General features: G+C 37.9%; 1 protein-coding gene across 1 annotated transcript; it reads right to left on the reverse strand.

The window, feature by feature from the left end:
- Positions 1 to 31: 31 nt before the first annotated feature.
- On the reverse strand, positions 32 to 27,396 carry SLC35A1 (solute carrier family 35 member A1). Its single transcript, XM_004766931.3, has 8 exons — positions 27,279 to 27,396; positions 25,496 to 25,673; positions 10,498 to 10,657; positions 10,176 to 10,328; positions 5,990 to 6,056; positions 3,676 to 3,852; positions 3,100 to 3,234; positions 32 to 968 (listed from the first exon to the last, which is right to left on the reverse strand). The coding sequence occupies exons 1-8, from the start codon at positions 27,394 to 27,396 to the stop codon at positions 841 to 843; spliced, it is 1,116 nt and encodes a 371-aa protein (XP_004766988.3). The 3' UTR covers positions 32 to 840.
- Positions 27,397 to 27,792: the final 396 nt, after the last annotated feature.

Below are 27,792 nucleotides of genomic sequence, written 5' to 3' on the forward strand. Positions count from 1 at the left end.
GTTATAATCACAATACAAAAAGTGATACAGATTTCATATAAATAAATTAAGTTTATTGCTGAATTTTCCCATTAACATTATAGAAAATTTTTTAAAAACACTGAAATTTCACAAATTATTGACAGCCCAATAGTTTTAAACATACTGTATAAAAAAAAGTACAAAAGTGACATTAGAAATATTTTTTGAAGAAAAGTAGATCATCTAACCGCAAAGAAACATGAATCCAGACAATGAATGGCACAAATACAGCACTTATAGGAGTACTCATTCACCACCTAGAAGTCATTGTCTGCATTATGAAATAGATTCAGTTTGAGAAGTTACACATTCAGTTTGCTTCTGAACTAGCCTATCTTGGTTTTGCCTATCTTTTGTAAGAAAAGAGCTAGGTCATTACTGCTGCTGGGATGAAATACTGTACATGAATTGGAGAACAAGGAGGGAATGGTCCTTCTCCCCTGGTACCAGAACAATAAAACAGTTCGTACAGAAATGGCTTTGGCACTTGAACCTTTAACCTTGTCCCAAACCTTGTTACTTGAATATTGTTATCCTCACGTGATTTTTTTTTTTTTAAACACCACACCTCTCCATACTTTTTATTTACATTATATGTACAATAATAAAATCCTTTCATTCTAAAACAAAACTGCGTGACCCAAAACAGGCCACATTAAATCTTTATAGCAATTCACTCAGATAGTTTTCCTCTTAATTCTTATGACACAGTTAACATATTGTTTCTTTGTTTAAGCTATCTTCTGGGATTGACTTAAGGCTCTAGTTTAATGCAGATAGTTTCTTTAGTCTTGGTAGGAATCTCTTTTGAGGCTGAAATCACGTACCACCAGCTCTCTCTTTTGAAGCTGTTTCTCCTTGTTGGATGGATGTAGTGTCTTGTCTGGGTAATCCATAGAGATATATAGAAACACATACAAGAAGAGTGCCCAGGGCAAAAGTGAGTGCTGAAAAGAATGGGGGGAAAATAAAAAAGGCTTAATATGTATTTGTGTCCTTAAAATTATATAACAATAATCAATTTTAAATTTTGAAATCTTTCAGTTATAGGTCTGTAGCATTAGATCATATGGGAAATAGATCTAAGTGTTCTGTTTTTATGATGGTAAGGTTTAGAAAGATAATCAACTCTAGCTACCCATCCCTCAGGCCATCCTTCTTCCACCCTCACCCCTACCTACCCCCAAAAAAAGGAACAATCAAGGGACTGACTACATGCTTTTCAAGAACACAGGTATGCCTGTCCTGGACCACTGACAAAGACTGTACTAACTTCTCTATATGCTAATTTAAAGAAAAGCAATGTAATATGGCTTTTCCATGGTACTAAAAACCTGCGGAAGTTTAAAGGTGGTTGAGCAGAATTCCAGATTAAATGACCAGTGACTCAAACCAGTGAAGATCTCTGAATAAGAGATGAGGTGGTGATTTATTGAGTACAATTCCATTTTTTATTAGCTTTTTAAAAAAAATTCCTAATCCTGAAAATCAGGATAAGAAATTACAGCTTGTCTAAAACTTGACAAGTAAGCATTTTATGTATAAAATGTCAGACACTGCTCACCAGGGAGCCTGCTTCTCCCTCTCCCTCTGCCTGCCACTCTGCCTGCTTGTGCTTGCTCTCTGTCCAGTTAAATAAAATCTTCCAAAAAAAAAAAAAAAAGATTTTATTTATTTGACAGAAACACAGCCAGAGAGGGAACACAAGGGGAGTAGGGGAGGGAAGAGCAGGCTTCCTGCTGAGCAGGGAGCCTGATGCAGGCTTGATCCCAGGACCCTGGGATCATGAGCTGAGCCATAAGGTAAAGGCTGAATGATTGAGCCACCCCTAGCACCCAGAATAAATAAAATCTTTAAAAAAAAAAAAAAAAAAAAGGAAGACTGCTAAGATGTTCTAGTTAATTTCCTTGACCATCAATAAGGACACTGACTGAAAGCATAAGGATTTGTTAAGCTAAGGAAGGATCAGAACTACAATTAAAAGTTCATCCAAGTCAGGTAAGAAATACATCTATGAAAGGACCTATGAATACTGATACTGGAATGGTAAGTGGTTGGCCTCCTAGAATACTTACTATGTGCCACGCACCATTCTAAACACCTCACCTGAAACAACCCTAGCAGATGGGTGATACTGCCAGTCCCATTGTACAGATGAAGAAACTAAGCCACAGGTTAAGTAACTTCCTTAAGGCTGCACAACTAAAAAATGGTATAGGCAGGAAGTAAACCATACTATAAGATAGTTTTTTGAGATTACAAGCTTGGCATTCCTCTATTTGCATTTATATCAAGAATGAATTTTAAAATCAAACATAAATATAGGTCAATATTTATTTTTTTAACATCAATATTTAACAGACTGAGTATAACTGATCAGTAAAGAAAATGATTATTACGGCACCATGGAATGTTAAATCAACATCACTGCCTAAACAATTCAGAAGCCAACTTAATGCTGGGTGCAGGCTACAGGAATATATACTAGAAGGACTAGCGCAGTGAAGGTGCCAGAATGCCAGCTACAGTAATGAAATCTGTATTAATTACATATTAAATGAAACAGATTTTTAATTAAGATTTGGAATTTGCTTCAAACTAATTTATACCCACGTCCAAAAGTTAGGAAGGTACAAACTCAGGGAAATGAAAGAATTTTCTGTTCTTTCTTCATCATGGAGAGCCTTGTTTGGGGAATGATTCCTCACAGTAGTGCAGTTACAGTGAAGTCCTTGGACTCATTTCCCCGCATACCTAACCACACTGGATTCACCCAGAAGTAAGAAGTACTCAAGTTGTCTTGGATCTCAAACCTGGGAAATGGAGAGCTCCTGACTACGAAAGAACTCCTCCGTAGCCCTCTCACTTTCAGTAGAACCAGCACCCGCCCCAGCATAAGCTCGCGGACCGCTGCAGCTACCTCAGTACTGCTGATCCATGTCCCATACAACTAGAAACTAAAGAAAGAATTTTGGTAAACACTATATGACCAACTGCCATATTTAAGAATAGATGAAGTGAATCAACAAGTGGGAAGCTCTTCTATGTTAAAAACTTCAAATACAAACGAAGACATACTTATCTGTAACCCAAACAGCATCACTGAAGCGATAGTAGAAAGGACAATGGCGGCGGCTGCAGAAAAGCCCTTCATGATGTTGTCTGTGTACTTGACCACAACAGAAGTGTAGAGGCCTCCAACACTTGCAAGAACTTGTATACACAAAGAAATAAAATCTTAACACTCAAATAATGAAACATTCTATGATCGTGAGGCAGTTTTCACCCCCAGAGATGTCATACTAATTTACCTAGGAAAATACTATTTTCCTTGCAAGTAGCCATCTGAGAGTTTGTACTAAAATCGAGTAATGGTTCCTACAAAATAACATTGTTTTTCACATGCCCAGAGAGCTATGTGGTCTACTACTAAATTGTACACATTTATTGCTAACACATTAGATACTTTTGATTGTGAAAGCAAAATTGCTTTGGGATAGCTATGCCACAAAAGTCAGTCAATAAAACCAAAATTACATTTTCAAACCGGTGTTCACAGTATCAGAGGAATAATTTCAAAATGCTATAAAGGCTTAAAACACAACTTTTTCTGAAAAGAGGACTACCCAGAACTTTTAATTCCTGGATACTTACAAATGACAAACCAGACATAATATGTGTAACCATAGAAAAATCCTTTTTCTTTTATTTCAGCTCCATCTGACAAGTAGACGCCAACTAATGTCACAACAATCCCTGATAGATACATCTGAATGTTTCTCACCCAAAGGGAAGTATCTGAACTCTTTAATACTTTTTCAAAATATACTCCTGAAAAAAAAGATAGACAAATATTAAAGATAACTACTAAAAATTAATTTAAAATGCCTCTCATTTAGAATAACAATAACAGGTATGATAATATAAAGTATATGGTTCAGGGAACAAACTTCAAAAGCATATTTATTTTGTTGGTTGTGACGTGGCATATAAAACATTAGCAATGTATATTTTTATAGAGCTATTAAATTTAATAACCAAGGAAACTTTCCAACCCACATTTAACAGGAGACTCAAATTATTAAAAACAGTTTCTGCCTTTATTATAGCAGTAAGATAGATCACAGCAGCTCTCTGTTAATACCAATAATAGACTTGCTCTGGTCAGCTGGAAAACTATACTATTAGAGTCAATTTTCTTAATCATATCCCTGTAATATCTACCCAGTAATGAAAACTCTGCAAAATAACCTATATAATCACCACTTGGGATTTTTTCAGAGTAACACAACCGAAATGAAATTTAAATAAAACTTGCTGAGGGGAAGCCATTTTCCTTTAAAGTATGGTTCCACAAGCCAAGTTCATACACAATGTCAGAAGGACCACAACTCCATAAGTAATACATTTTGTGTCTCCATACATTTTCTTGGGGTTGAGGTCCATATGTTTTCCAGATACTCCAAAAGAGCAAATGACTCCTCACCACATATATCCCAAATCACATACCACTGCTCTAAGCTTTATACTTAGGGGGTACATGGGGACATCAAAGATTTTCATTAAAAATACCATGTTAATTACAGACTTAAAAACTGCCAAATAATAATCAACTAAAAATTCTAATGAAAAACAAGATTGTTTTTTGATAAATATGTGTTAAACAAAATCAGAAAATGGAAACAAACATAATGGCTATTCCTATTCCCATGTTTTAATATTCTATCTGGGAAACCCACTTAATTATTACCTGCTCAGTTACTCCAAGCATAAAGGGATATTAAACCACCCACCATTTCCTAAGTTGTGTATTGAAAGGTTGAACTAAATAGAATGCTGGACACAAACATTTATTTATTCAGAGTAGTGCCAAAAGTCTAGTAGCGCATTATTTTTTGGGTAACTCAGTTTTTGTTTCTAATTTGCTGGTTCCTAGAATACAAATTTAGCATGACGCTATCATTAAGTATATTCTTGAACTTGGGATTTTTTTCCCTTATCACACATAGAGCAATATTTCACTTCCATATCCCGCCTACTTTCCTAGTCAAAAGTAAAAAGAATCCTAATTCTTGAAATAGCACAAATAAAGATTAATAATAAAAACACAGCTATAACTAATATACTCATTATTAAAAAGAACTTTCAGGGGCACCTGAGTGGCTCAGTCAGTTGAGTGGCAGCCTTCAGCTCAGGTCATGATCCCATGGTCCTGGAATCGAGCCCTCCATTGTATTGGGCTCCCTGCTCAGTGGAAAGCCTGCTTCTCCCTCTCCCACTTCCCTGCTTGTATTCCCTCTCTCTGTGTCAACTAAATAAAATCTTCTTAAAAATTAAAAAAAAAAAACAACCTTTCAGGCTTTCCTCTGTTGGAACTATTTCTAAAACACATACTGCACTTTGATGTTAGTGACTCTGGTTCTCGTCCCTCCCTTTTTGGCTGTTACTTGTATGTGTTAATCTTTCTGAGGTGTTCTCCACCCCACCCCACCCCCTTTTCTCCCTACTCCATAATTCCTAATCTGTTAAAGCAGAGGAAGAACCTGAGGTTAACAGGGAAAATCAGATACTGAGCTGGCAACATAGACCCTTTAAGGAATCTTGCCTGAAGAAAGTGCCACTTCCAGGAAAATGGAAAGAGGTACTTAAGCTTTCTCACTGCTAACTTCCTCCATTTTCAGAGGTCTCTGCTCATTTACTTTTGGGTTCTTAGCTGGACCGAGGATGGTAAGCATGACGTATATTCTTAGGTAACTAAGTATGAATACGGACTGAGGTCTGAACCGAAACACTGCCATTCCACGTATTTCCTGAAAGTAAGTAACAACTGGCACAAAACTCCGTAAGTAGGAGAATAAGCCTATGGGAATAAAGTTGTTACGATGAAATAAGATAAACTAGATCCCTATTTAGAGTTTAATGTTTTTTAAAAATTTTAACAGACTAAAATAATACATTTATGATTTACCTGCAAATCCTGAGCACAATACAGCAATAGCTACAGCACCAAACCCTAATAAGGGATTCTGTTCCACCTGCAATAATAATGTTTTGAAAGTTATTAGTGACTAACAAATAGAATTCATCTAAGAGAGTAAACAAACGCTACAAAAATCCAAAAATCTGTGTTATGTTTCTCTGGAAAGGATACGCCACATCAGACACAGTATCCTATAGAATAAAACAGAAACAAACAAAAGGCCATCCCAGAGATTAACCAAAGCACTTAAGATACAACATGTGTCCCCCAAACTGTAGCCATGGTGAATACTTACCAGAACACGTGTGCCTGTTTCCTATCAGCAAGAGGTAAGCTAGCACAGCATTTTGCATAGTCAGTCTACCTCTTAATTTTAACTTCTGCCACCACCCTAACTCAGGGCCCTGATAGCATCAACCATGGAAATGATAACAGTTTACCTCATTTATTCCCTAACACCTTATATCTGTAACAGGATGACATAATGACTTTTAAGTTTTCCCACTTTACTGAATTTTTATCAAATGCTAACACCTTACTTGCTACGTACCAGATATACCTCTTATATACTAAATGAATAAAAAGGAAGATGATAGGGGCGCCTGAGCGGCTCAGTGGTTTAAAGCCTCTGCCTTCGGCTCAGATTATGATCCCAGGGTCCTGGGATGGAGCCCCACATTGGGCTTCTGCTCAGCAGGGAGCCTGCTTCCCCTTCTCTCTCTACCTACCTCTCTGCCTACTTGTGATTTCTGTCAAACAAATAAATAAAAAAAAATCTTTAAAAAAAAAAAAAGGAAAATGATAGGGACATCTGGGTGACCCAGTTAAGTGTCTGCCTTTGGCTTGGGTCGTGATCCCAGGGTCCTAGGCTGGAGTTCCCCCATCAGCAGGGAGCCTGCTTCTCCTTCTGCCTGTAGCTCCCTCTACTTGTGTTCTCTCTCTCTCAAAAAAAAAAAAGGAAAGAAAAAAATGAAGAGATACAGTTCTGGTTCTTAAGTAGTTCATGGATAGGAGAAATTGACAAGTAAATATAATCCTAATTCTGTGCTAAAAGATACATGTGTATGTGCCCTAACTTATTTCAAGTTTATTTCCTCTTTCTTCCCTAAATTAATCTTCGGGCTTTCATCAGTCTTTTCTCAGAAATAAATACTATCTCAATAGTAACACTTAAACTAAAGAGTTGAGATACATGACTATACTATGACAAGAACATACCTTATTCAGAATAAAGGAGAGTATCGCTTTATGTTAAATGAGAGAGAAAGCTTGGTAATAAGTGACTGCAGCTGTTACTGCTACTGTAGATTACCAGCAAAATGCTAGAACAGATGACTTAACTTAAAAAGTTTGATGGGGATCCCTGGGGCCCAGTCAGTTAAGTGTCTGACTCTTGATTTCGGCTTAGATCATGATCTTAGTGTGGTGAGATTGAACCCCGTGTGGAACCTGCTTAAGATTCTCTCTCTCCCACTGCACACACGCGCTCTCTCTAAAAAAAAAGTTTAATGGCCACCACTGGAACACAACATGGCTTCCCTAAATTGAGACATACCAAATTTTCTTATGAAGGGATTCCTGGTTAGTGTAAGTGATGAGGGGATCCCATAAGACAGTGTTTTGCAAGAAATCTGACAGGTTTACATAGTATTTTTGTGAACAAGACAAATGTAGTGAGAGTAGCCGTACAAGTCTATTTAGAGTTGAGTGAATTCTCATACAGCAAAGTGCTAACAGAATAAAATCAAGCTAGACCAACAACTAATACCAGCCTACCAGGTATATGAATGAGCTCCCTTAGAAATATCCACCAGGCACACTCGGGTCTTAGTTGACTGCACCTCTAGCCAGGATCTTGATTACAACCTTTAAGAGACCTCAAGCCAGAACAGCCTCAACTAATGCACCCTCAAATTCCTGGGAGGCCCTTTAAAAACTATGAGAGGGAAGGTTTATTAAGCAAGAGGGAAAAAAGTCCAGCTAAAGAGAAATCTAAAAGTATAGCCACAGAACTCTTGTCCTGTCCTAAATTTTCAGGGAAGACCTAGACATATTTCTCAAATCTGTAGAACACATAACATGCAAAAAACCTAATAATGGATAATAAAGTCTGGAAAGACCTCAAAGACCTGAACAATGAACCAAAACTAACAAGATATGCTTAATAAGTTAAAAGTATCCTGCATTTTTATTTAGAAGCCCACTGCACATAACACATTAGCAATAAAATATGTGTGTGTGAAACAACTTTGTGTATAGTCAGTTACAGAATGGCTATCCTCTCCGCAAAACCCACAGGCTAATTTAACAAGTCTCCAGTATTCAGAACAAAGGAGGGACTTCACAAGTTATACCTCACACTGTTCAATCAACATCTAGAGACAGTGGGAAGTTTTTAAGACTACCGAGGAACAAAAACAAATGAATACACCTAGAAGAGAAATACAAGGTAAGTAATGAGGCAAGCCAAAGATCAAGAAATCTTTAGAAACTCTATTACAGAAAGAAACGGGCAACTGGGTGGCTCAGTCGGTTGAGTGTCGGACTCCCTGCTCAGTGAGGAGTTGTCTTCTCCCTCTGCCTCTCCTCATGCTCTCTCTCTCTCAAATAAATAAAATCTTAAGCAAAAAAACAAAGCTGCCTCAATGGGGAGGAAAAAAAGACTTGGATTACAACCTTTAATGTGGTGGTACGACAATGTCCTCAAACATTCAAATGATCATCATATACAGCTAAAAGGGATTTGAGGTATTCTGAAAAGAATAAAAAACAATAAGGCAGTTACAAGAAACTACGCTTCACTTAAAGTATGAAAGAATTTTCTATAGTGGCCCAAAAGTAGGAAAGCTGCCCTATACTCTGCTTTAGCTTACTGAGCTTTTCACATGTGTTAGCTGTATACATAGACCTAACATCTTTTCTAACGGTGTTAACATTCATATTAAACTTCTGTTTGCCTTACTTCCCAATAAATTATTTCTCTGAGGGCCTAAAACTGAATTAAATGTGCAGTGACTATTTGGTCACTATCTTGAAATACCACCAAGAATATATGCATGTTTAAATATCATGTCAAAATAATAAATATTCATCTAAACCTCATTTTCTAGGGTGGGAGGGGGACCTCCACCTAGTTTTAGGCTTTAGACTTCCTCAAGCTTTCTGTTCCTCCCCAGTCTCCTTATATGTACAGGAGAACTGTGGTCTTTTATTTGCTACAAGGTAAAGAGTATTTGGCTGTAGAGGGAAACTCCAAAAAGGTATTCACTGGAGTTCTACTTCCTAATTTTCTCTGGGAAAATAATCTATAAAGTATGTTACACTTTAAAAAGAGATCAGGTATGTAACTTAACATTTAACTCAAACTAAAAATTAGGAAGGCACTTTTGGCCTTATTTTAGTTACTGATTATCAGTAAAAACTCTACTACCCCATAATCCCTACCACTGACAGTGGGAGTATGTACAAAAGATTAAAAAAACAAACAAAAGGGGCACCTGGGTGGCTCAGTGGGTTAAGCCGCTGCCTTTGGCTCAGGTCATGATCCCAGGGTCCTGGGATCGAGCCCCGCATCGGGCTCTCTGCTCAGCGGGGAGCCTGCTTCCTCCTCTCTCTCTGCCTGCTTCCCTGCCTACTTGTGATCTCTGTCTGTCAAATAAATAAATAAAATCTTTAAAAAAAAAAAAAAAAAAAAACTTGAGTTGAGGGAAGAGATGAAAATTAGATGGAGAAAACCTTGCTCAGCATTCTTTACAAGATGTCTAAAAGAGGCCTGTGAGTTCTGAACATATAAACTATGGAAACTGGCACAAGTCTAGTCACAGGTTAGCTGTTCAGTGTGTAACTTTGGACAAGTTACTTTACCTCTCTGGACTTCAATTTTGTCCCCTTAAAACGAAGGGGGTTGGTTATATTAAGGTACCTTCCATCTCTTAACATATTTTATGCATATTCCCCTCCAGAAGACTAAAGGGGGCAGAGAAGACCAATGAGTCATATTATCTTTCATTATCATAAGGGAGTAAAAACAAGAAAAGCCTATCTGTAGGGCAAAGGTTATTTTCAGTCAAAGAAATGTAATTGTGCTACATTCATCAATGTGACTGTCTAAAGTGTTACAAGACTTATTAAAGAAGTCTTCTAGTTTAGTTCTGGGGAGCATTTGGTTTCTTACCACAACTTTTGTAGCCTGGGCTGGTTCCCACTGTACAAGTATGACTCCACCACACAGCATAAAAACTGAAATCCACTGTAATTTGCTGAGTGTCCGGTTTAACATTAAAACAGTACATAAAGCAGTGCAGGGAATCTTCAACTGATAGGTCACCTAGAAACAAAACAATGAATTGATGAATGCATAACAGTCTCTGACACAAATACTTGATATTAACAGAATTATGGAGAAAAATATAAAGTGAGAAAGCATTAATAAAAATCTTTTAAACATAAAATTTTTTAAGATTCTGCACTTTTCGTTGTCCTTTACCTCCACTTACCTGGTATACTGCTGCATCCAGATTGCTAAGAGCTAGGAAAGCCATATTGTTCTGAACAGCATACACTAATGATGGCACACTTAACTTCATCAGTTCCTTGGGGCTCCCCAAGACATTTTCTCTTAAAGATGCCTTGAATCTACCAGGACTACCAGTTTCTCTTTGAAAACAAAAGGGTGAGAAAGAAAATTAAAGAGCATCTACTTCCTTTTTTTTAAGATTTTATTCTTTTTTTTTAATTTTTAAATTTTTTAAATTTTTAATTTTTAATTTTTTTTAATTTTTTAATTTATTTATTTGAGAGAGAAACAGTGAGAGAGAACATGAGTGAGGAGAAGGTCAGAGAGAGAAGCAGACTCCCTGTGGAGCTGGGAGCCCAATGCGGAACTCGATCCTGGGACTCTGGGATCATGACCTGAGCTGAAGGCAGTCCAACCAACTGAGCCACCCAGGCGTCCCTAATTTTTTAATTTTTTATTTTTTTAAAGATTTTATTTATTTATTGGACAGAGAGAGAGATCACAAGTAGGCAGAGAGGCAGGCAGAGAGAGAGGAGGAAGCAGGCTCCCTGCTGAGCAGAGAGCCTGATGTGGGGCTCGATCCCAGCACCCTGGGATCATAACCTGAGCCGAAGGCAGAGGCTTAACCCACTGAGCCACCCAGGCGCCCCTAAGATTTTATTCTTAAATAATCTTTACACCCAATATGGGGCTCAAATTCACAATCCTGAGATCAAGAGTCACCTGCTCTACCAACTGAGCCAACCAGGCGCCCCAACAGTGTCCTTTCGATAAGATTCCTTCACACACAGAATAGCTATAATATGTTAAGGTCCACTGATGTAATTTAGCAAATTTATTTTGTTTTTATAATTTTCAACTAATGTTAGATTCAAAGAAACATGCCAACAACTGCATAAAAGGAAAACAATGACAAGTTTGATTTGGGAATATGACAATTAGGTTTACCATCATCAACCTCTGGTCAAAGCTCCAGGAGTTTGTTGTTGTTGTTGTTGTTTTAACGATTTTATTTTATTTGACAGACAGAGATTACAAGTAGAGAGGCAGGCAGAGAGAGGAAGAGAAGCAGGCTCCCCGCTGAGCAGAGAGCCCAATGTGGGGCTCCATCCCAGGACCCTGAGATCATGACCTGAGCTGAAGGCAGAGGCTTTAACCCACTGAGCCACCCAGGCGCCCCAAAGCTCCAGGAGTTTTTAAGCATATTAAATAAGACAAGAATCCAGAATTGCTGATATTACCTGTAAAAATTTAAACCCATTCATCTGTTGATGGACATCTAGGTTCGTTCCATAGTTTGGCTGTTGTAGACATTGCTGCTATAAACATTTGGGTGCACGTGCCCCTTCAAATCACTATGTTTGTATCTTTAGGGTAAATTCCCAGTAGTGCAATTGCTGGTCATAGGGTAGTTCTATTTTCAACATTTTGAGATGAATGGATAAAGAAGATGTGGTATATATACACAATGGAATACTATGCAGCCATCAAAAGAAATGAAATCTTGCCATTTGTGACGACATGGATGGAACTAGAGGGTATCATGCTTAGCGAAATAAGTCAGAGAAAGACAACTATCATATGATCTCCCTGATATGAGGAAGTGGTGATGCAACATGGGGGCTTAAGTGGGTAGGAGAAGAATAAATGAAACAAGATGGGATTGGGAGGGAGACAAACCATAAGTGACTCTTAATCTCACAAAACAAACTGAGGGTTGCTGGGGGGAGGAGGCTTGGGAGAGGGGGGTTGGGTTATGGACACTGGGGAGGGTATGTGCTATGGTGAGTGCTGTGAAGCGTGTAAACCTGGCGACTCATAGACCTGTACCCCTGGGGATAAAAAATACATGTTTATAAAAAAATAAATGAAAAAATGAAAAAAAAATTAAACCCTCCCACTTTAACTGCCATTATATCAAGTTCACCCTTGTTATTTTAATTAGGTTGCGTATCTACTTTTAAAGGTTTTTAAAAATTATAATAGATCTAAATTACAAACAAGAAAAAGGGTTTTGTACTTAGGGAAGTCACTTGAAATAGGAGCTAAGGAATTCAGGTCAATATTCTTTGTAAATTAGATCAGTGCTTATGAAACAGACAATAAATAGAAGCATATTCCCATAAAACTGAAGTAACTATAAATTTGCAGGAAATAATTTACTAATACCAACAAAAGTAAACTATATTTAATATACAGAAAGTTTGCTACTTGATGCAGAGTGATTATACGTGCTCTTAACTATTCTCAGGAGGAACAAGCTAATGTGGTTATTTCCCCTCTTGAAAATTTCCTGGGGGAAAAAAAAAAGTTTTGTAATAAGCATCAGCAGCAAAAAAGGGTCTTTAACAAAAGGGTCCTAACTGTAGCTCACAACATCCTTAAAAGACAAGACCATGATATTTCTGTGAGGAGAAAGATCTGTTTCAACTCAAAGCTAATAACAGTCACAGTGAACCTCTACTATGTTAACAGAATCAACAGTTATTAACCGAATTTTGTCATATTTAAATACTGCAAGAATAATTACACATATTCTGAAGGAGAGCAGAGAGTCCACAATGTCAAACTCATTACCCATGCCTAGCCACTGTAGTACACCCCCCAAGAAAATGCTTAAGTATGACAGGAAATTTGGCCTAGGTCATGAAAACAAAAGACCTCCTTCTTCGCTACAGGTCTTCCTCTGTTGCCAAATTCAACATGCTCTGCACCACAGTGGTGCATCTATATGAAAAGGAACGCACACCACCTGGGGGGGAGACTACAAACTCTCCCCAGAACAAGGAGAGAATCCCAAAAAGAGCACTACTGAGAAAAATAACAATAACACATCTTCCAGAAACACTAGTAGTCATTTACTGTTCTACTATTAAACAAAAATAATCAATTCTAAATATACTACAGCCTTGAATATACTCTAAAAAGGAACACACAAAAACCAAAGGCGATTTTCCCTTCCATTTTCCTGCTCTGATGTTTGCTTAGAAATCAAATCTTTTACTAAGTACCTTTTGTTAAAAGCAAATGTATTGTGATGCCTGGGTTGCTCAGTCAAGTGACTGCCTTCATCTCAGGGTCCTGGAATCAAGCCCCACATCAGGCTCCCTGCTCAGCGGGGAACCTGCTACTCCCTCTCCCTCTGCAGCTCCCCTTGCTTGTGCTCTCTCATTCTCTCTCAAATGAATAAATAAAATCTTTTAAAAAACCCCCACAAAACTAAATATATTAAATTCAATTCTATAAATGACATTGCTAGATAAGAAAAAGAGCAGGTATAATCAAAAAGCACATACAAAATTTCTTTAGATACAGTCTCCCATTAAATTTCATATTTGAACAATTTGTTTTGATTTTTTTTTAATTTTATTTTTTATAAACATATATTTTTATCCCCAGGGGTACAGGTCTGTGAATCACCAGGTTTACACACTTCACAGCACTCACCAAAGCACATACCCTCCCCAATGTCCATAATCCCACCCCCTTCTCCCCAACCCCCTTTGTTTTGATTTTTATCACTGTTATAGAATCTATGTGCAACCTTTTGTTACCCAAAGAAATTCTGCGGCTGCCTCCCCCACCGCCGCCCCCACCCTAAAATTTCCTAACAACCACTGAAAGCAATTCTTTCTGACCTATGTTTGGTCAAAAAGTAGGCCTCATTCTTCCAGCTCCTGACGTGACAAGAACTACTAGTAGGTATAATCAATTCTTTGGCTAGTTACCAAGACACTGTGCAAAATGGAACACAGAAGTTACTCATAAGCTTAAAGTTAAATCTTATTTATAAATTTCTTATCATCTGTAAAGTTAAATATGATTAACTCACATAAAGGACTTTGAGGCCTAGATATAAACACCAATAATGAGGCTATTTGAGGACAATACCCATCATAACAAGGTACATGACTTTTTTTTTTCCTTCCTATAACCCTAAAACCATTACAACATGGGTACAAAGAGGCAGCCAAAAATGTAAAACCCAGTGTTACAGACTGTATTAGAAGAACAGTATTTCTGGTCTTCCGGAAGAGTGACTGCAAACAGTAGGAAAGTTTGAAAGGAAACAAAAGGAAGTCTAAAAGGTTAAGTAAATATTTGGATCTAATATTACATGTAGTAATAAGTTATGAAAAAATATAAACCAAATTTTAGCAATAAAAAGAAAATGTAAACCCAGCAGGAGAAACAGAATAGGACTGGATAATCTATAATGTAGTAAGTATTTGATGGCTATATTATTTTAGGTAATAATAAAAAATAATTAAAATAATAATTTTTCTGGAGTAAAATATTTTCTCCAGTCTTACATAATGCATTTGCTTTATTACTATCCACACCCAAACTATAGTACATTTACACATCCTGCTAGGTTTACTCAGTCTTTATAGACTAGTGAATAGCAAACAATAAAAAGTTGACTTTGTTCTAAGACAATGTAAAAGCTTTGCACTTCCTTTTCTTCATCCCACAAGTGACAAATTTAAATAAAAACTACCAGTTTTAATAGCTATGATAGCATTTAGTAATGCATACAGCTAACTGGTAATTTTCCTGTGAACTGCTATAGTAACTGGTTTGAAAAACCAAAATATTTTAAATGTTATACTGTTTTATGTTTCAATCAGATTATAACTTAGAAACTGGTAATTTATAACTCAAAGAATTTTTAAAATCAACTTAATCACATATAGAACTTTTGCAACATCAAACTGCAAATCTGTCCCCAACCCCCCAAAACAGGATTTAGTAATTTCCTCTTCAATTTAAAAGTGATCTGATGTAATCATACGGATGCACAACAGTATATGTAGAAAGACGCAAACAACCTTGGGGCACGTGGGTGGCCCAGTCATCAAGCAGCTGCCTTTGGGTCCTGGGATGAACCCCTAGCCCCGCATGGGGCTCCCTGCTCAGCAGGAAGACTGCTCGTGTTCCCTCTCTTGCTCAAATAAATGTCCCTGTCAAATAAATAGAATCTTTAAAAAGATAAATTAATATGAACTGCAAAAATCCAAAATGCCCATCAGCAGAGCTTAGTACATACAATACATCCATATAATAGAACACCATGCTGCTCTTGCAAAGAATGAGACATTTCTATAAACTGACATGGAACAATCTCTAAGAAAAAATATTTAAGCAGGGGGGAAAAAGTTAAGTGGAACACAGCGTATATCAGGTATATATGCAAAGTACATGTAATTAAAATTCACCAATTAGACCATGTAAACTTTAAATCTTACTGAAGCAGCCATTCATTAATTCCTCCCTGCACTCCCTTTTCTTTTGGTTCTAGCTCACTGCAATAAGTATAATTTCGTATTCCAAAAATTACTGTAAATTATAAGTAAAATCAACAAGCATGGGAAAACCTAAAATTAATTATAAATAAAACCTGTCAGTTTTTAAAATGAATAACAAAATTACACAAAAAAGAGAAGTAACCCAAGTATTTTAAGAAAGTCTTTTTTATTTATAACTCAAAGAATTTGTGTTCTAAAATTAGAATGTGTTCTAAAACTAAAGGCAAAAAGAACTACATACAAATACTGAACTTTAGTTTTTTTTACAGCTGTATGTTAGAAACTGAATCTATGTATGTACTTGAAGATTGAGCAAATAAATATCTTAAGGATAATGGAAGCTAGACTTGTCACCATTAAGGAAGTACACAAATATGAAAAAGGAAAGTTTAAAATAAACTATGGTATTAGATCAGAATTATAGGTATCAAAAAATCTATAACTCATGTTATACCCCCAGACATATGCATATACATACAAAAGTAGAGAAATAGGTGTATATGGACACACATACTTCTATTTCCTGCCTCTACTGAAGGGGCCAAGAAGCAACGATACCCCAGAAGCAACGGGCACACCTAGTGTCTAGTTTATGTGATTTAGTGATTCTAAATATCACTCTCCAAAAAAAGAAAAAAAAGGAACAAGTCTTCTTTGAGAAATGTATGATTTCAGGATTGAGGCAGGTAAAGTAGAAGATAAGCCTTAAATATCTTCCTATGCTAAATAAACTGCTCAAAGATTGATGAAAATATGAAAAAAAAAAAAAAACCAGGAAGCAGTTTAAGAAGATCCCACTGCCCTGAGATAATTTTAGCATCAAAATAATGATAATGTATTCCAGCCCATACAATGAATCCATGAATCTATGTTCTCTGTGTGTGAAAGAAACAGAAAGAAAGGGAAAGTTTCTTAGAGTAGAAGGTCAACTAATAAAAGTACAAGGAGTGACAGAATTAAGAAATTACCATTTGGCAACATCAATGGGTAATAATCTAAGTGAAACTGATAGGAAAAATAGTATTGACTTAGCTATGAAGTATCTCTCCACAAGATATTCATTAATTACAAAGAGAAAATTGACAGCTTTATGTGGAGAAAGCTAGAAGGCACTTTAATCAAATCAAAATTAAATTACCAGTGATGGGCAAATAGATTGCATGCCTGATGATACAATGCACTGAGGACACATCATTTCTGTGATCTTTCTGACCACAAAAACAAAAAATACAACTAAATCTAATCATAAAAAGCTTTCAATAAACATAAACTGAGGGACATACAGACTATGCTCTTCAACAATGTCAAAGACATGAAAAACAGAAAGATGGAAGAACTGCCCCAATTAAAGGAAGCTAGAGATATCATAACTAAATGTAATTCTTTCACTACTCAAGGACATTAGGGCAATTGGCAAAATTACCTTGGGTCTGTCAATTAAATAACAGTATTGTATAAATACTGATGTCCCAATTTGGCTATCTTATGGTTAGGTAACAGAATGTCATTGCTTTCAGGAAATACGCGCTAAAATTTAGGGACAAAGGGGCATCTTATTTAAAACTCCCTCTCAAGGGGCACCTGGGTGGCTCAGTGGGTTAAAGCCTCTGCCTTCGGCTCAGGTCATGATCCCAGGGTCCTGGGATCGAGCCCCACATCGGGCTCTCTGCTCAGCAGGGAGCCTGCTTCCTCCTCTCTCTCTCTCTCTCTCTCTCTCTCTGCCTGCCTCTGCCTACTTGTGATCTCTGTCAAATAAATAAATAAAATCTTTAATAAATAAATAAATAAATAAATAATAAAACTCCCTCTCAAATAGTTTGGGGGAAAATGCACAAATATATACAGAGAAAGAATATAAAATATGCATGGGCAAAATGTTGGCATTCAGAAATAAAAAATAAGAGAAAAAGCAAAAAATAAAATTGAAAATTACTGAAATGTCTAGCAATGCTACCATATTCTTATCTTTGACATAGCTAATCAAAAACTACTCAATTATTTCACTGTTCTGGAAGACTTATAATTTGAAAATTAGAGATCAGGGAACATCTTCTAATCCTATCACTGCTAATCACTTTCTAGGTATCTTAGGCAAATAAATCTTTCCTCAGCCTAAGATTTCTCATCACAGAAGATGAAATTATACCTACAACTAAAAGAGAGGGACAAGACTGAAAATGAAAACTGGCTGTATTTACCTGTTTCCCTTTGAGGGGAGACAGGAAAGAATGCTTCTGTAACACCATCGCTCTGGCAGCCTGCCACTCTCAACAGAACCCTGAATGTCTGAATGCAGCAAATTTAGTTGCTGCAATCCTAAAAGATGTTTGGCCTTTTACATAACACATTTTGACAGTGATTAACAGATTGTATTCTAGAGTGTAGTTTCTTGCTTTCTAAAGAAAAGAAGTTAGATATCGGCTCATTGTGTTTTCAAGAACTCATTTTTCACAACAGTGCCAAAAAGAAGCACTATTCTTGGTTTTTCTTAGGCACTTTAGCTTACAACATTATATATTATAGCAGTAAATATTTTCCACATTTAATGCCCAGTTTTCTTGGAGACCACACCAAACTATGCATTTCTCTGCCTCCTGTTCTCTTACCACAATCTGAAAGATGTGTTTTTACTATTTTCCTGAAGAAATATAAATTTAGCCCATAGTTGTTGCTGCCCCAATACATACTGCACTCCTCACCAAAGCAAATCTATGTTTCCTTTAAAAAGTTAAATATCCTAAACATATCACACAGAAAATTTCAAGTGAATTTCACTTAGAATTTATTTTTTACTATATATAAATTGGGCAAAGAAAAGATTTAAGATTAAAATTAAGCCGTTGTCTTCCAGTGTTTCAGCAAGTCCGCCATACCCTCCAGACTATAAAAGTTTTTATCAAATAATACCCATGCTTCAGAGGATGCAACCTCAAATACTACTACCCCAGGAAAGAGGAAAAGGAAGAGAAAGAACCAGAGAGAATGGGGTCTCTGCCATGTGACCTGCATTGCCAACAAGACTTCTATCCCAATAGGATTCCCTAGGTATACAAACTCCCTACCACCTCAATCCTGAGAAACTGCCCATTCATTTAAAACATGAGTCTGGAACCTTGCTGATCCATTTGGTCAGGTCAAATTTATTAGACAGAGATTATATTAATTAGTCCCTTATCAGTCTCAAAGTTCTGACAAAGAGATGAGTGACTAGACTTTAGATCTCCAAAGCTCACCAGGAACCATCTCTGGAGCAACTGCCTCTGCTTAAATTGTTAGGACCGAAATATTCTAATTTACCTAATTTGGGCACTTGGTTGAAATTAAGCTTTTTTTTTTTTTTTTAAAGATTTTATTTATTTATTTGACAGAGAGAAATTACAAGTACACTGAGAGGCAGGCAGAGAGAGAGAGAGAAGGAAGCAGGCTCCCTGCTGAGCAGAGAGCCCGATGTGGGACTCGATCCCAGGACCCTGAGATCATGACCTGAGCCAAAGGCAGCGGCTTAACCCACTGAGCCACCCAGGCGCCCTGAAATTAAGCTTTTAGTCTGCTTCATTTAACACATAAAACTGTAAGACACTGCCTCAAACCAGACTCGTTATTCTTAAAATAAGCTGACTTCCGTTCGTCTAAACATACTGCACCCAGTATTGTGTTCCTCTTTATGTAGGTTCTGTGGTTTCTGGTTGTTTGGTCCAAGAAATAGGAATCCTTAAGGTATACGGAGTTAAAGGGCATTGAAAATGAGAATACTTTTATGAGATTACTCTCTTCTGACAATCTCTTCTAATCCCATGAGATTAAATACTTAATGTGATAAAGACATCCAGCCCAGACCTCTCTTCTGTGTTCCAGACTCATCCATGCAACCTATTCCATAGCCCACTTGGATGTCTCAGAGGCACTAAAAACTTTATATTGTATCTACCCCAAATTAAAGTATTGATATCCCCTTCCCTAAAATCTGCTTTTCTTCCTGCCTCAGAAAAAAGTAACTGTATTTACCCAGTTTTTTCGTATGAAGAAACCTGGGTAGCATTCTTATCTCCTCCCTTCCTCACCGACTGTACTTGATCCTCATTATGCGTGAGTTCTGTATGTGTGAATCTGCCTATTTGCTAAAGTGTATTTGCAATCCCCAAAATCAATATTCTCGCCGCTCTTACAATCACAGGCAGACAAGTACAGAGAGGCCAAAAATGAGAGTTGCCTAATACACATATTCCCAGCTAAGGTAAAAAAAAAAAAAAAAAAGACAGCGTTCTGCCTTTTTGTTTCAGCTTTTATACTGTAAGCAAATGTAGTCTATTTAGTGCCACGTTTTCCACATTTGGGGGCTTTCTGGTGGTAATTCTGTTTAAAATGGCCCCCAAACATACTATCCAAATCCAAGACAGCTGTAATGTGCCTTAAAGAGAAAATAGATGTTAGATAAGATTTCTTTAGGCATGACTTACAGTGCTATTGGCTCTGAGCTCAAAGCTAATAGATTAACATATATTAAATAAGGTGTCTTTAAACAGGAGCACACATAAAACAAGGTTATATACTGACTGGCTGATGAAAATGTTGTGACGTGAGGCTCCCAGGAACCTAACACTGTTTTCCCCTAGGAGCACTAGATCAATATTCACTACTTCAGTGTCTATGGTGACTTCATAGAACATAACTACTATGAAAAATACAGATCGACTGTGTATCCAAACCCACCACCAAGTCCTACAGATTCTCCTTCCAGAACACAACTCAGATCCATTAGCTTCTCTTCATTCTGGGTTGTCCTAGTAGGCCATTATGTCTAGCCTCTAATAAGCTTCCTTACTTCCAACTCTTGGCACTCTTCTAATCCATTCTCTCAAAGAACAATGTGACTCTTAAAGCTAAATGGATTGCCATGGTTAGTCCCTGAATTAAACCATTCTATTACTTCCAAATGCATCTAAATCCAAAATTCTTCACAGACCATGCATGGACTTCCTCTTGACACCTTGCAGACCTCACCTGCTTCATCTTAGCACCACTCCCTTCTCACAACACTGCAGACATACTGATTTGCTGCTGTTGTTACTTAAGAGTCAAGAATTTTTCTGCCTTCTCTATTCTCTTTTCCTACACAACTCCTACTCAATCTTCAGGTCTAGGTTTAAATGTAACTTTCTCAGAGAGAAAGCCTTCCAACCCAAATGGAAACCCTCTATTATACTTATTTACAGTATCCTCTATTTATCCTTAACACCAAAAATTTATTACTTATTTGCTTAATATCTGGTTTTTTACTAGACTGTAAGCTCCATAGGGACAGAACGATGCCTCTGTAGTTTGCAACTATACTTCTTACATCTGAAACAGTGTTGAGCATATAACTAGGGCTTGATAAATGACTGAATGAATAAATGAATGCACCTGACTGTCTCATTACATCTTTTAATAACACACTGAAACAGACATAAGCATGACCATGTTTAAAATATTTGAAGGGAAACATATTGTTTGGATATGGCAACGATCTGTTTCTCTGTAAGTGAACCTTAATTATGAGCAAGACACTAAGAATTTCGAGAGATTTCCTGAGTCTCTGTCCCTATCTCTACATAGTATAAAAAGATATGTACTTTAACAATTAGCCATGACTAAATTTATTATTGAGCAAAGAGCATTACTGTAGAGACCATACTAAATAAACAAACAGCTGAAGATTGGTCTATGAGGTAAAGCTTTGCATAGTTCAGATAAAACTGAAGTTCAGAAATAATATTTATGTCAACTCTATAAAATTATTACACTTTATCATAGGGATAAAGACTGGGAAGAAGGGAAGAAAGCTGTACTTCCTTTAATAATTTTTTTTAATTTTCCATTTAAATAGTAGTTCCAGGCTTTTTTTTTCCTTTTCCTGCCCTCCAAAATTTTCAAATCAGAATTTGGTAACATGTCTACTTTTGACATTAACTTTATTTTCACAATATGGGAGAAATTTTGCTTTATCACCAGGATCTAATTTTTTCTTTTTCTTCTCTGAAGAGAAGATTTTTAAGATATAAACTTTTAGTTATTTCTAATATAATTCTTTCACATTCTCCCACAATGTCCTGAAATTGTTATCCTCTCTGAAGTGATAAAGTATTGCTTCTAATTTGAAAACAAAAATCTAATCTCTTACCACAAATATTTTCTGATATTTTAAGTTTCTCCATCACAGAAAATAAAGCAGTAATATCCAACCTGTACTTTTGACAAACTATATAACATCCTATTTGCCTCTGAACCACTTTTTTAAGTTACCAGTTTTAGTAAGTGTACAAAGAAATGACAGAATGAAGAGTATCTAGAAAATCTTTTACTTCTTTGCAAACCTCACATGATTAAATAAAAAAGACAAATATAAAGTTACTGGGTCTTTCATTTGCTGCAACTCTTAACTGTTCAATTCATTTTTAGCAGCCCAGAGTCTGGCCATGTATTTTATTCGTCTTCTCCACATTCCAAACTGTTTCCAACCGGGAACAGTTATTAACAGCTTATTAATATAAGCCAGTTGTCCCTTCAAGATCTAGAACCAACTTTGAACATTTTCTCTGGGTATCTTTCCCAGATAGCTGGGCTTTAGTTTCATTATCAAGGTCTCACCACATACTGTTAAAGAAGCACCAGCAGGGTCCTTTCATTTTGTAAAGATCAATCTGTGACTTCCTACATTGAAATCATTCTCCTTTCTCTTTCGCTTTTTTACCATTCTAAGAAATGGGCATTCTTACTATTCTAAGTAAACTCTTTATTCCAAAAAATAAAATATTTTCTTGTTATGAATAGCAGGTATTTAGTTTCTCCCAATGTGTTTTGAATAAGCACATGAAAATTTACTAACATACTCTCCATAAAAATTATATTCACTTTAAAATCCAGCAATTTCGGGGTGACTGGGTAGCTCAGTGGGTTAAAGCCTCTTGCCTTCGGCTCAGGTCATGATCCCAGGGTCCTGGGATCAAGCCCCACACGGGGCTCTCTGCTCAGCAGGGAGCCTGCTTCCCTTCCTCTCTCTCTGCCTGCCTCTCTGCCTGCTTGTGATCTCTGTCTGTCAAATAAATAAATAAAATCTTTAAAAAAAATAAAAAATAAAATCCAATATTTCAAATGCATTTAGTTTCATGCTTTGTAAATTTTTCCGGTGCTTTTTCCACTTAGAAACTCTGTATGCTCTAAATGATTCTTCTTGACCCCCAAATTCTTGTTAGCCATAGAATGTCAAATGCCAACTACTAAAACTATGCATGTCATAATTCTTTACTTTTCTTGGTTGTCCCTGGTCTTGTGTACTATGCAGATACAGGTTCATAAAAGAGCCTCTCTTGTAAGCCTTTACATTAGGTGGGTGACAGCCACAGCAACTAATTATTGATGAGGAGCATCTGATCAAGTACAGTATTTGGTTTTCCACACTGTTGTTATTTCAGCACCATCATTTGACTTGCCTGGTGAATTCTTAGAAATTTCTGTGATTTTTATGTAACTTCCAAAAAAGTTTCCACAAAGTAAACTACAACTGACCATACTCATAATACTGAATAACTGAAGAAGAAGAAACACTACACACCAAGCTTTCCAAGGTTGGAAAAGCATCAAAGTAAAACAAAGCCAATACAGGTGGATTGACAGAACACAGCTCAATGGCGGGGTTACACCAAAGGCCTCACTGTTTTGTTTTGTTGTGGGTTTTTTGCACATTGGTTTTTAAAAACTCCTGACAGTTACAAAACAACTGAATCGTGATTTGACCCTACAGTTTAAAATGGCTGATGTCATGCCTAACAGTCCTATTTCATTCTTGGGTCACAATTTTTTTCTCCCCAGGGAGTTTGGGGGATTAAAAAGAAGAGATGGGTTCCCTTATCCCTCTTCTTCCAATATCTGTATATTTGTCTTAAAAGAAGCCAAGCCTTAGGATTTTATTAAACTCCTAGGTTGTTATGTAGAAGTTGTTGTAGAGTTTTAAACAGAGACTTTTTGCCTCTGGAACGTTGCCTTTTAAAGGTACAATAAGACCTCCCATTTACCTGGCATTATCCAGAATGAAGAAAGCCTAATTTCCATAAAAAGGAATCTTGTTAAGAAACTGTGAAAGGTCTGAGATTTCACCCTACTTGCAACCTAACAAGTTAAGCTGCCACAGTATCTCAGCCCAAAGAATTAATTTTTTAAAGATTTTATTTAGTTGAGGGTTTATTTTATTGAGAGAGCATGTGTGCCCTAGAGACACAGAGAGCACGCATGCACACCAGCAGAGGAGAGGGACAGTCTGAGAGGGAGAAGCAGACTCCCTGCTGTGAGCTGGTGACCTGAGCAGAACGCAGACACTAAACTGACTGAGCCACCCAGGTGCCCCCAAACTCAAAATATATTAAAGCTTGCCACCATGTGGCCTCAAGTTAATTTTCTCTTCCTTTCTCCCTCCACAAACCACTTTTAGAGTATTTTTTCACATGATTTATGTCATCGTGTGTGTATTTACTGGCTTACTTTCTCTCTTCTAAGCCTAAGCTCCAAGCAAGGAGAAACCATATCTCTTTCATTCAGACTCGTATATTCAACACCTTTTATAAAATCATAACACAGAAATAAATAAGTGTTTGTTAAATGAAATTTAAAAGTGCTTATATGAAATTTGTTTCTGTCTAAAAGCTTACACACACACTATTCCTCACTGGTACCCTGCTCTCACGAACTCACATCTTGAAACCTATATGAATCCTCACCTGCCATATGACCCAAAAGGGTCTGCATCTCATAAATCTTTCCCCAATGCTATTTCCTACGGAATTTTACTTAGTTCTCACAACCCTGTATTATTTTCTGCAATTAAAAAATAAATAAACTAAAGCTTAGAGAGGTTAAGAGATGTGTGCAAACTCATAATCCCAGTGCATCTAGGTTTAAAATGAAGTGTCATTCCAAAACCCCTATTCCTGAACCTCTCTTACACTGCATCCTTAGCTAAAATGGGTCTCATACGATGTTACGCATTCAAAGCCCAGTGCTGCCACATACTAAGAAAAGTGAGCAATAATGATAATGAGTGAGTATTAATATTGAGGAACCTCAGATGCTGTACAGGTAAAACAGGTAAATACAGATTAAATTACATGATATATATGAAAAGCATTTAGCACCATGCCTAGCATTTACAATGCAAAACATGCAAGAAACATAAACTATTTTTATCATATATGCCTCTAAAACAGAAGTCAGTCATTCTTTTCTGTGAGGGTCTGATGGTAAATAGTTTAGGCTTTGTAAGCCACACAGTCTCTGCTGCAACAAAAAGAGGCAGAAAACAGGGTTTGGCGCAAAGGTCATAATTTGTCAGCCCCTGGTTTAGGGCAGAGTTCTGCAACCTCAGCACTACTAACACGTGAGGCTGGTTGATTCTCTGTTGCAGAGGGCTGTTCTGTGCATTGTAGAAAGTTCGGCAGCATCCTCGGCCTCCACCCAGCAGATGCCAGTAGCATCACCCAAGTGGACACAACCAAAAAAGATTTCCGGTGGAGCAAAACTGCCCAAGTTGAGAAACACAGCTCTAGAACAATTAAATGTAGCCTGAATTTTCTAATAAAGGAATACCTTAACTAAGTGGAAAATTAACAATTTAACATACTAAAAAATATTTATACTCACTTAGCTAAAATGCCCACACTTAGCAGTAACTTTATAACTTCTGTGATACACACGGCTGTGGTTGAAAAGTAGAGTTCTCTGTCTGATGTCCTTGTGTATCTTAAAGCTATGGTATAAGCTGCAGCCACCAGGGTCATCACTGCCAAGCAGTATAACTTGAATAATAAACTGACATTTTCTGTAAAATATGTGCAACAAAGATATTATTTAGTAAACAGCATTATGTAGATAGAAGTTAATCTGATGTTATACCTCAAAATGCTTCCCAATTTCAAGCACAAAATACTTTCTAAAACCCATGGCATTTAAAAATTTATTTCAAAACAATACTTTCCAAATACATGAACATAAACACGCATACACAAAACACAGCTGACTTTAAATATCAACCAGGTAAGCAAAGATTTTGTTCCTGAGAAAGCCACAACTGCAAGATTATGTAGCATACTGACACTAGTTCGGGATACAATAAATTACATATATTTCTTTCATATAAAAGAGAAGATATATTTCAATATATCTTTATAATATAATGTTGGCATGATACATTTATAGTGGGCATATAAGACTTTTGGCTAAGGCACAACAAATATTTATTGACATTAAGCCTAAACCTGTAAATTACTGCAATTTACAGTATTTATTTCAGATGAATTCTGTTATTTTGAAGTTCTGTCCATCATTAATCTTGCTGTCCCCATCCTATGTTATTTATCAAAACAGTTCTATTTTTTCCTCTTATTTCCTGTGTTGCTGCAAAAAGACTCTTAAGGTTGGACTTACTTGAAATGGGAGAATGCCTACAATGCCCCTGGGCAGGGCTTTAAAATAAACGTGGATTCCCCAACCAGGAAAATAACTTGGCACCCATGCAGAAAAACATCCTTTAAGTATTTGTTTAACATTTATTCAGAGCTGAAGCCAAATGTTCTGTGCGAGAGGGTGGAGAAGGAATCCGGGTGTCACCCAACCTGTCCTAGCTACAGCTCTGAGGTCCAGAAATTCAGGTCTGTTCTAACTTACACACCCCACTCAGCAAAACAAAGTGCTTCGGGGTTAATCAGAAGCAATCTCAAGAAAAGGCAATTAGTCATCAGATATGATTACTCTAATGTGCCATCCCTGGGGGGAAAGCGGTGGATCTCGCCCTCCACCCAAAATATCAATGTGTTCCTTCTAACCACATACAACATTCTCCAGGGAAGAACTCTGTTAACGACTGCTTTCGCCACCTCGTTAAGGTTTCAGCGCTGTTTCAATGCCCCAGTGATGTTTTCTGTGGCTGTTACAGGGACCAGCCGCTGCTTGGGCTCCGCGCCCGGAGCATGCCCTCAAGCCTCTGAGCATCCGTAGGGCAGAAGGCGCAGAAGAGACCGCAGCCGCGACGACCCCGGCCGGGACAGAGCCCAGTCCTGCCAGTCGCAGGGTGATGCGGGTCCAGCCCCGGACCCGCGCTCCGGCCCCTCTCCCGGTCCGCCGCAGCCCGGGCCTCGGAATTTGGTTCCCGCCCACTGCCAGCTCGTCGGGGCAGGAGCGGTCTCGGGCAGCCAAACGGCCCGGAGCGGAGTCCGGCTAGGGCAAGACAGCCGCGGCAGGAGGCTGACTGCCCCGCGCCGCCCTAGCAGGCGGCCGCGCCGGCTCCCGCCGCAGAGCGGCTCCAAACAAACTCCTCCTGCCCGACGCCTCCGCCTGGCCCCGGAGCCCCGCGGGCGCGGACAGGTGGTGACGCTCGTGCGCCACCGCCCCTCGCAGGCTCCCCCGTCCCGGCGGCCCCCAACCTCACCTCTCGGGGCAGCCATGGTTCCCCGACAGCCCCGCGCGGAACTGACGCACGCCCCCTCCGCGCGCCGTCCTCGGGACACCCGAGACCGCCTCCTTGTGGTCATAGAGACGAAAATCATTCGGCCTAGAGCGCCCCGTCGGCCGACCGTCAGCCGACTTCCTGCCCAGCCTGGCACCAAGATTAGGCTCAGCAATCCGAGCTACCCCCGAAAATGGGAAGACCCGGATGGAGGAGAGGCCTTTACGGCCTAGTCTGTGCTGACAGGTGCATAAAACTCAAGTCGAAGGTGTCATTCTGTAAACTACATCTCCCGGCCGGCTAAGGAAGCCGAGTCAAGGGAGCAGAGCGTTGCCTTCTGGGAATTGTAGTCCTCACCAAGGAGATTTGGCCGCAAATAGGACTTGGGTTAAGTTAGTGATTTACGCCTGTCCAGGCTGTTTAGAAACCCTCAGAACCCGTAAAGTAATAGAAACTACTGTCGGCAACTTTTGTAACTTCCACCTTGCTCATTACC

This window comes from Mustela putorius, unplaced genomic scaffold (genome assembly GCF_011764305.1).
Source record: "Mustela putorius furo isolate JIRA1106 unplaced genomic scaffold, ASM1176430v1.1 tig00000166_pilon_pilon_pilon, whole genome shotgun sequence".
Lineage (NCBI taxonomy): Eukaryota > Metazoa > Chordata > Mammalia > Carnivora > Mustelidae > Mustela > Mustela putorius.